The sequence below is a fragment of the Gymnoscopelus microlampas genome (assembly GCF_963454915.1).
Source record: "Gymnoscopelus microlampas genome assembly, chromosome: 11".
Classification (NCBI taxonomy): domain Eukaryota; kingdom Metazoa; phylum Chordata; class Actinopteri; order Myctophiformes; family Myctophidae; genus Gymnoscopelus; species Gymnoscopelus microlampas.
In genome coordinates this window covers 28,393,562-28,403,162 of record NC_139948.1, presented here as the reverse complement: position 1 = coordinate 28,403,162, position 9,601 = coordinate 28,393,562, and the positions used below count along the sequence as shown (strand labels likewise).

The 9,601-nt window shown below is 41.0% G+C and overlaps 1 protein-coding gene across 1 annotated transcript in view; it reads right to left on the bottom strand.

Annotated features, from left to right (window-relative positions):
- Positions 1–777: 777 nt before the first annotated feature.
- Positions 778–9,601, bottom strand: part of LOC311055169 (myosin-10) — a 120,113-nt gene continuing 111,289 nt past the window's right edge. Inside the window, exons 33-42 of the mRNA XM_084071261.1 lie at positions 9,058–9,270; positions 8,519–8,731; positions 7,533–7,694; positions 7,306–7,434; positions 6,577–6,665; positions 6,056–6,179; positions 5,087–5,295; positions 4,116–4,224; positions 3,633–3,805; positions 778–3,463 (exon numbers count right to left, since the gene is read on the bottom strand). Coding sequence (XP_083927387.1) covers positions 3,310–3,463; positions 3,633–3,805; positions 4,116–4,224; positions 5,087–5,295; positions 6,056–6,179; positions 6,577–6,665; positions 7,306–7,434; positions 7,533–7,694; positions 8,519–8,731; positions 9,058–9,270 — 1,575 coding nt within the window. The 3' untranslated portion in view covers positions 778–3,309. The remainder of the gene's footprint in view (positions 3,464–3,632; positions 3,806–4,115; positions 4,225–5,086; positions 5,296–6,055; positions 6,180–6,576; positions 6,666–7,305; positions 7,435–7,532; positions 7,695–8,518; positions 8,732–9,057; positions 9,271–9,601) is intronic.

The following is a 9,601-nucleotide window of genomic DNA, read 5'->3' as shown; positions in this document are numbered from 1 at the left end:
TAAAATTCAGCTATTGAGCTATCCATTATTGAGGGTATTGAGCCATATCATCCAGACTTTTTACTTTTTACAGTGGCCAGGTACAACTTGCATCAACATCATGTATCACTAAATGATATCACGCCTGAAAGGCAAGTCCTGTATCTTTTATATGTGCCACTTGGAGACCATTTCTATTGCTCAGTGATGCTCTTCTTTAAAATACAGTGGGAAGAGTGAAATTGGTTCTCAATCACAAACCTTAGATTTACAATTGAGAAGCCAAATTAAGACACTGAAATTGTGGTTTCTAGCAAATGTATCTTTTATCTGAATTGCAAACTAAAAGGCAACAATAAAAGTACTTGACGTACCTTTAGCTAATTAATAGCATTGGTTGATAGCTAAATAACTAAAATAAAACTAATCTGGATGTGAACGTTAAGACAATGTATAAATACATACATACATACATAACATAATGTCAGTCTCACTAGATTTTGAATTAGAATCTTTTTTTCTCTTGTTTGTAGATATAAGACAGAAATGGTCTGTCCAAGTCCAATACATATAGACAATTAATAACACAACAATTAAGACTACATTAACCATTAGTATAAAAATGATGTGTTAAATTGAAACATATGTCTCAATACAATTAAATAAATGCAATCACTAAAATGTCTATACACCATATCTCATGTACTGAGCATGTTATTTCCCATTAAATAATGAATGTGTTGTGTATCTAACTCAAAAGCCGAACGGAATACACATAAATACAAGAGGAACAGAAGACATTTTCTAAATGAATATGTTTATTGGTCTTTTACAAAAAAAGTCTAGAAATACAGGAGTACAAGAAAATAAAAGTTGATGAATAATGTCTGGTTGTCAACAGCCAGGTCTGTATTAGTAATAACAACCTTATATGGATGTTAGAGATTTGAACGCAGGCAAATCCCCCCTTCCAGAAATCTTCATAGATCAGTGTTTCCCAAACGAAGGGTTGCGACCCATTTTTGGGTCACAGACAAATTGTTAAGGGTCACAAGTATTTTTTTTACATTTTCAACATTTTTAACATTTTTCAAAATAATGTCGTAAAAACAAAAACAAAAAAGTTCCATAAATACATTTTTGAAAAAAAACTTGAAAGTGAAAATATCCAATAGCAATTTTTTCTCTCTCACTATTAAATGGTATATTTAATATGTTTTTATGGTATTTGTGTTAGTTCGGGTCTCAGGGAGACACCAAATTATGTTTTTTGGCCTCGACCTAAAATGTTTGGGAAACACTGTCATGGATGATACTGAATTTATGTTAAGGTATAGAATCAGCTTATCCTCAAAACAACCCCTCTACTGTTAGAAGCAAAACTCTTTTCTTAGATCAGAGTTTGGGGCAATATAAACTTAACACTGACTCATACCAACAAACTGTCCATCAATCACACTACAAATGTGTCATGTGTCATGTGCATGTGGTGAGATATCATGACACAAAGCTAGGAAAAACAACTGTTGTGCGTGTGGTCATGACAAAGCAAGCTAAAACAAATGTTTTTCAACATCTCATATACTGTTATCTTTTACGGTTTCCACGTACACACGTATTATACACAGTAAAATCCGGTTCACGCTGGATTTTTTAGTGTATTATTCCCGTTTGCATCCTACTGTCTGCTGACTTAAGTAATGGCTAAGGCACTTCCTAGAGATGTTTGAGAAACCTGTTTTGACTTCTTTTTGAATGATGTATGATTGCTTAGAAATGAAAAAGGCCTCAAATATGTGGCACACAATCTACAAAACAGTAACATCATGTTTCGTAACTGACATGTACAGTATAACACATTCACTTCAATGGACCCAAGTGGATCACCTGATCTACAGCATTAAAAACCAATCTTGTTTCCCTAATTAAAACCTGAATAAAACATTTATTACTCGTCTGTAAATCATGTTCGTTCATAATATTTCAGGCATTTTATAAACACGAATACTGCAAAGAAGACATAAATGGTCAAAGAATTGATAAGTATTTTGTACATGGTACAGAAAACATACTTGATAGTAAGGACATTACACAGAAATATATTCAGATTCTAACAGGATAATCATAACCATGATCATTGGACTTTCCACATAAAAAAGGCCATTGCTTCAAATAAGTATGAATAATATGAATTCACACTCTCTGTCATCTATTTTCACCCGTTGCAAAGTTTGAGAATTTGATATGTGGACATCAAATACTCGACACGGGCTGAATATTTACAGCCAATGATTCATTTTCTAACTAAAACCTCCCTAATGTAAAGAAACTGGGATCTCAATCGAAGCCATTATGGTATGTGTGGCATTGAAGTCTGCTGTAAGATTAGGTGCACGCTACTAGTTATGCAAAAATGAGTCAATCTTGACTCGTTGTCAAATAAGCTGGAGATCACAATACTGGTCAAAAGATGAACATCTCAAGCACTGAGGCAACAAGGCAATTTACAGTCTCATTCACTTATACATCTGCAAGCAAACAATCCTAGCGTCCAGCTGATCAACACTTCACTGTAGTCACTTACAGATTAACTAACATAACTGAACAAATCTATATGATAGCCATATACTGTAAGCTATGATGGAAAGAAAATAAGTTGGAAAGCTGCTGCCAATCAGATCTGTTTCTCTGAAATATTGCTATGGAATTGTTTCAGCATTTTTTATTATCCCAATAACCACCTGATTTCTGGCTCAATTTTGTGCGATCATGAAAGACACATTTTTCAAATATTACTTGTGCTGTTGCCGACCTGTGACAAGGCAGACAAAAAATAATCAAGAAGAAAAAAAGTGTAACTTGCTTAATACAATTGAGCTTTAAAAAACTAATCTCAGGCTGGATACTGCAGCAGCCTATATTCATTTGGAGACGAAGGTGGGAGATGCTATTATACAGCCCTGCAGCTTGACTATAAAGGGTAAGGCAGAGTAGTGGTTCTTCTCACAACCTTATCTGGAGCAGCGAAGAGAGAAAGGGGGAAGGGAAGCGGGTCCACTGCTGGTGTCTGCTTAAGTTAGGGGTCAAGAGGTAAGAAAGCCTGGTCCAGAGGAAATATTTGGATCAGACAGGTGGAACAGATTCAGGCCATGCTTCATACGGGAGGTGGTGGGGATGGCAGGGCAGGGGAGGGGTAAGGGAGTATCTATACAGGGTGGGGGTCTCTCTACTTAGGGTGTTGAGGATGGGCAGAGGGGAGGGGATAGGAGACCCGGCGACTTCCGCCCCCAACTGGGTTTTCAGGCGGTGGGGAGACCTGGACGTCCTCCTCTACTCTGTCTGCGGTGCCGGTGTCTCATTGGCGTTGTTGTCGGTGATCCTGTTCTCCAGCTCGTCGTCAGATATTAAATCTAGGGAGGCTCCCTCCACCTGTAGCTGCCGCCTTCCTGAACGGCTAGAAGAGAAACTGATGGGGCCGCCACGCCTACAGGATGAGCAGAGGGCAGGGAAAAAAGGAGTGGTTTTATATACATCCAATATCTCCTCTCGGCAGGAAGATAACCGCAAAAAGAGCACAAACTGCTGTGGATTTTCTGTAGTATAGCATTTATGCGGCATACTGTATATTTACTTTAAGAGCTAAAGGCCTGTACCTTAGGCGGCTCTTGAGTGTGTTGACCTCACGGCTGAGGCCCTCGCTGGCTTCAGTGGCGTCATCCAGCTCTCTTTGCAGCTTCCTGCGGGAGGCGTTGGCCCTGGTGGCCTCCTCTTCAGCCTCCTCCAATTGACGCTTTAGTTGCTTCATACGAGAGTTGGCCTTCTCCATCTTACACACACGCACGCACGCACGCACGCACGCACGCACGCACGCACACACACACACACACACACACACACACACACACACACACACACACACACACACACACACACACACACACACACACACACACACACACACACACACACACACACAGTGCATTAAATTAACACAAATAAAGGTGAGGTAAGATATAGGCAATATGCACAAAATATAATATTTGAAATTAGAAAGATTGCACTCAATAGACTTTTTTTCAAGGAATAATTGTAGACAATGTATATATGTTAAAATGTACAATAAAATGGTCACTTACTTGTTCCTTGAACTGGTCGGCATGGCGACGCTCGTCCTCCACCTGCATGCATACCTCCTTCAGCTTCTTCTCTGTCCTCCGCACAATCTTATTGGCTGCAGCTCGCTCCCTTGTACAATGGAAAGACAGGTTAAACCAAGTTTATGAATGAAGGAGAAGCAATAGGATTAAAGAAGGGAAGGTCAGTGGGAATGTGAAGGTGTGGAGGGAGGGGAAAAGTGGTGAAAGCAATTAGAATTGTATTATTATTCATGTTATTGGTTTTGTATACAATAATCACGTTTCACTATTGGATAATCATTTTGCACTCTACCTCGCCCTTGAAAACTACCTTGCAAAGGGTATTACTATAAGCACAGAGAAGGTAGTGCATGCACATCCGTGGCCCAGGTGCAAGACAAGCAAAAGTATCATGAAAAAGAATAGAGTCTGCACACTGGTTTCGATCTATTCAGATCTTCATCATGACACAGGCAGCCTCTGCCCTCTGTGGATAGCTTTAAAGCACAGCTCAAGACCTATTTCTTCACTCTTGCTTTTAGTTGATTTTTAAATCTCTGTGTTGTTATTCATGTCCTCACTGTTTTGCCTGATTCACTGCCTTTTTTGCTTTTATTTTAATGTTGCTTTATGCTTTTGCTTTTCTTTTTTTCTTTATTGTTAATTTAGTTGTACCTTTTCTGTAATTGTATTCTTGCTCTGTAAAGCACTTTGAGCTGTATTTCATGTCATGAAAGGTGCTATACAAATAAAGTGTATTATTATTATTATTATTATACACATATAATGTACTAGTATATGTCCTGATGAAGATCGGAATAGATCGAAACGTTGACAACGCAATAAAAATACAGCGGAACTTTTTCAGCATCAGCAGTGTGCAGACTCTATTCTTTTTTTATATTACTATAAGCACAACAGGAATGGGAATGGAGTGAGAACAAAATGAAAGGGGAGATATTCATTCTTACTTGGCCTCCTGCTCGAGTTGCTCCTCCAGTTGTACTATCTTAGCCTCTAGGGCCGTGATGGAGGCCTTGAACCTGCTCTTCACCGTGCCCTCCAGCTCGCCCAGCTTGGCCCGCAGCTCCTTGTTCTGTCGCTCCATCTGCTGCCGAGCGTTTTCACTCTTCTGGGCTGCGCTGCGTTCCCCGCTCAGCTCTGTGGTCAGGGTGTCCACCTAGAGAAAGTGAGAGAGACAGAGACAGAGACAGAGAGAGGGAGAGCGAGAGCGAGAGAGACATACATACAGAGAGAGAGACAGTGATGATTTGTTAATGCCCCCCTTTTGAAAAACAATATGATTTGCTTCAATCTAAGAGGTTCTGAAACAAAATTCAACAGTCCATTAATAGACTTGGAGCATGTCATTATTTTGTTCCAAATGTAATATCTATAATGCCTTAACATTCTTCCAGAGCCTCTTAAAGAGACATTCTTTAATAGAGGAAAAATGGTTACAGTAAATATTGTCTTTTCATGAGTCTTAAAAGTTGGTGCCCCTGCTTTTGAGGCCCAATCCTTGCATGCATCAGTATCAGTGTTTCCCAAACAACTCACAACCCAGTATGGGTCACAAGTAAATATGCCTTTTTTTCTCCATTTCCTATATTTAAATTATTATTTCAAAAGATCAAAAATATAAATAAAAAAAAACATACATGAAAAAATAATTCAAACATTTTTTTTAAATAATTTCATATATAAAATAAAGAATAAAAAACAATTTAATAAAAAAGTAAACTTTTAAGAAGTAGTGAAAATAGCCAATCTACAAGCTCACAATGGGTCGCGATGCGGCACGTTGTGAGCTTGTAGATCGGCTTGGGTCCCGGGGAGACATCAAATTTCTCTTTTGGGTCTCGAGCTAAAACGTTTGTGAACAACTGATCTATATATAGAGGGGTCCCTGGTCATACTAGTCCAGTAACGTTGCACACCTGCATGGTGGTCTTTCTGAAGCGGTCATTCAGCAGCTCCATGTTACCCTGCTCCTCTTCCAACTCCTCCTCCAGCTGAGCAATACGAGCCTCCAACCTCCTCTTCTCATCCATCAGGGCAGACCTGACACACGCACGCACACAGACACACACACACACACACACACACACACACACACACACACACACACACACACACACACACACACACACACACACACACACACACACACACACACAGTTCTGAAAACGATATTCAAATTGTATCTATCTAACTAATCTAACTATTATAGTTCTATTATGTTTATGTGAAGGATAATCTCTCAAGACAGAATTATAATTTTGTTCTTTTTAGTTTCAACTGAATGGGTAACAGATTGCACTATGGATAAAACCTCATTTCCATTCCGTTATCGCGTGCCGACAAGAGCCAACCTACAAGCTCACATCTGAGCTCACATCTGCGACGCATTGTGAGCTTATAGGTCGGCTATTTTCAGGCTTCAGAATGTTCTACTCACTTTCCAGAGGTGCTGTTGGAGATCTCATCCTGCAGTTCATCCCGTTCCTGCTCTGCATGGCGCCTGCCCCTCTCAGATGCTGCCAGGTCCTGCACAGTTTAGCAGATTTTAATGTTTGACTTGGTGTGGACTCCCTTGTTCTGTCATGTAGTATTCCCTAGTGCATGACAAAATGGGGGCTCGTCTTAAAGTTAAGTTTGTTTAGTTGGAAATTTTAAATTTAGTTTTTTTTAGTTGATTTGGAATTTGTTGGGAGTTTCACACAAGTGTGTTTGATTTTTTGTTAGGAGCTGGAGAGAGAGAGCATTTGGCCCCAAAGTGCAGTGTTACAAAGTAGATGTTGGGATGTGAACTACAGGGGGTAGTGAACAAAACAAAAAGTGTGGGAACAAATCCCTGAGCTACCGGTGCCGTTAGGGTACCGGTTGTTTGTTTCTTTAATTGATTTACCCTTAGTGGAGTGTTTGTATAGCGGCAGATCTTGGGGGGCACAATAAGTGGCTGGAGGGGAGCATTACTCATGCCCGGGTGCCGACTGTTAGGACTAAGGTAGTTAGTTAGTTAGGACTATTAGATCATTTAGGGGGGGGTTTGTTCCAATTTTGTAAAGTTAACCTGCGCCTTGTGTTGCATAGCCCCAAAACTGAGTTTGTTTTTGTCTTTTGACATCATGACATCCGACAGCCAGTCTTTGCCGGGTCTGAACAGGACTATCTTACTGCCCTGTACCTCATGCAGCTGTAGGATCTCAGCCTCCAGGCTCTTGAGTTTCTTCTCATTTTCCTTGGACTGGGAGAAGATCTCATCCCTGGAGGCCCGTGCATCCTCCAACTCCCTCTGGTAGTCCTTCATCTGGGCCTGAGGGAGAAGAGATTCTGTTATATATATTTGGTTGCCTCTATGTCCACATGTATTACACACATAACGTACTGTGTTACTATCAGTGAGTGTTGTACCTGCAGCTTGCGCAGCTGTTTAATAGCTTCATCTCTGGCCTTGTTAGCTCCTTCTATGTGTCCCTCTATATCCTTCAAGTCCAACTCTAGTTTCTTCTTAGCAGCTACAGCCAGAGCTCTCTGCTTCCTCTCATCCTCCAACTCAGCCTCCATCTCTCGCACCTTGTGGAAGGAACAAGGACAGGCTTAAAAGCATTGAAATATTGTATGTATGTTTTGCATTTAAAGCATACAGTAGCTAGAATAACTTTCAGAATAAAACACCAGTTTGAAAACAGACAGAACAGAAAACTGCTTTTCATCCCATCATTGAGTCAATACATTACAAGTCAATTAATTATGCACATTTAGACAGCTTAGACTTTTATATAGGACATCAAACATTGGTGAAGCATTGAAATAAAATCATTTATGGGAAAAAGAGATGTTTTATGGAAGGGATTATCCAAGATGAGCTGTGTGATAATTGAAAAATAATGCATTATGCGGAGGATAATTAATCCCCCATAATAGCTTGATTATGCATATTAATTTAGAATTAGCCTTGACTGACTATGACTTGAATAATATGAATAATAATAATGATAATAATGAATTGCATTTTTATAGCGCTTTTCCAAGTGCTCAAAGCGCTTAACAATGGTTCATTCATTCATACAGGGGGGGGGGGGGGCATTGGGAGGTGAAGCGGCGAACAGTCGACGCCAGGTTCCTCACTTTTCCCACATTCACACACCAATGGTGGCATTCTAGCCCCGATCGACTCATTGGAGACAATTTAGGGTTCAGTGTCTTGCCCAATGACACTTCGATACTAACTCTGGGGGAGCCTGGGATCGAACTAGGAACCTCGCAGTTCCCATCCTGCCGCTCTACCGGCCACTCTACCCCTGACACACCTTAATTAGCCTTGACTGACTGACTGACAGAGAGATTGATTGATTCATTATTGATGGTAAGTCTTTGATGTTTTGATGTGTCCTCACCTGCTTGACCAGTGCTCTCTTTTTCTCATCGTTCTGGTCGTCTCGTCCCTGCAGGTCTCTCTCATACTGGGCCTTCATGGCCTGCATGTTGACCTCCAGACGCAGCTTGGCGTCCTCCGTGGCCTGCAGCTCGTCCTCCAACTCCTCCAGTTGGGTTCGCATCTCCTCCAACTGCTGCTCCAGTGTGCGCTTGGACTTCTCCAGCTCATGGACCTGATGAGGAATATATAGAGAGAAAGATAGAAATAGGGATTAGATGGAAAGAGAAATAGGTCGATGAGGATCATATAAAGACAAAAGGAATACAGAGATGGAAAAACAGAGAATGGATACAGAGAGCATGATGGAGGAATAGAGAGAGTGCATTCTCCACTTCCAGCCAGCTCGGACTTACCATTGGCCTTAACCAACCCCAGCTAGCATTCCTCCACATTTGCAGTAAAGCTCTGTTCTATGGTGTTTTGAAACTAGATGGATTGTTTTGGATGTGTTCTCTCATCCTAAACACTGTAGGTTTAGCATCCATCAGGTTCACTCACGTTCTTGCCCACGTCGTCCTTGGAACTCATCAGGTCCTCCATCTCGGCACGGAGCTGCTTGTTGACTCTCTCCAGCTCCTCCTTTGCCTCCAGGGCCTCGTCCAGGGCTCTCGTCATAGACAGAGCCTTGGTCTCCTTCTCCCTGGCCTCTGCCTCCGCACGGTCACGCTCCTCAGCATAGCGGGCCGAGATGCTCTTCTCCTCAGCCAGCATCTAGACAGGGATGGGATCAAAAATGATAATGCGTATTTTGCGAGGATGTGATGAGGCTTGCGGATTCAGGGGACTGAAGACAGGACAGGGAACTAAAGAAAAAGGCAGCCAGCTAAATAAGGATTCCAATGCATGGTATGGCTGTGGATCTAAATCATGATATAAATATTTTTGAATTCTTGCTAACACCGTTTTTTTCTTTTTGCATGGGCAAGTCTCACAATGATGATTTCACAATGTACATAATACATGTTTGTTACACATTTTGAAACATAAAGGCCCACTGGCAAATAATCAATCTTCTCCTCGCAAGTGACTAAGCTCGGACCAC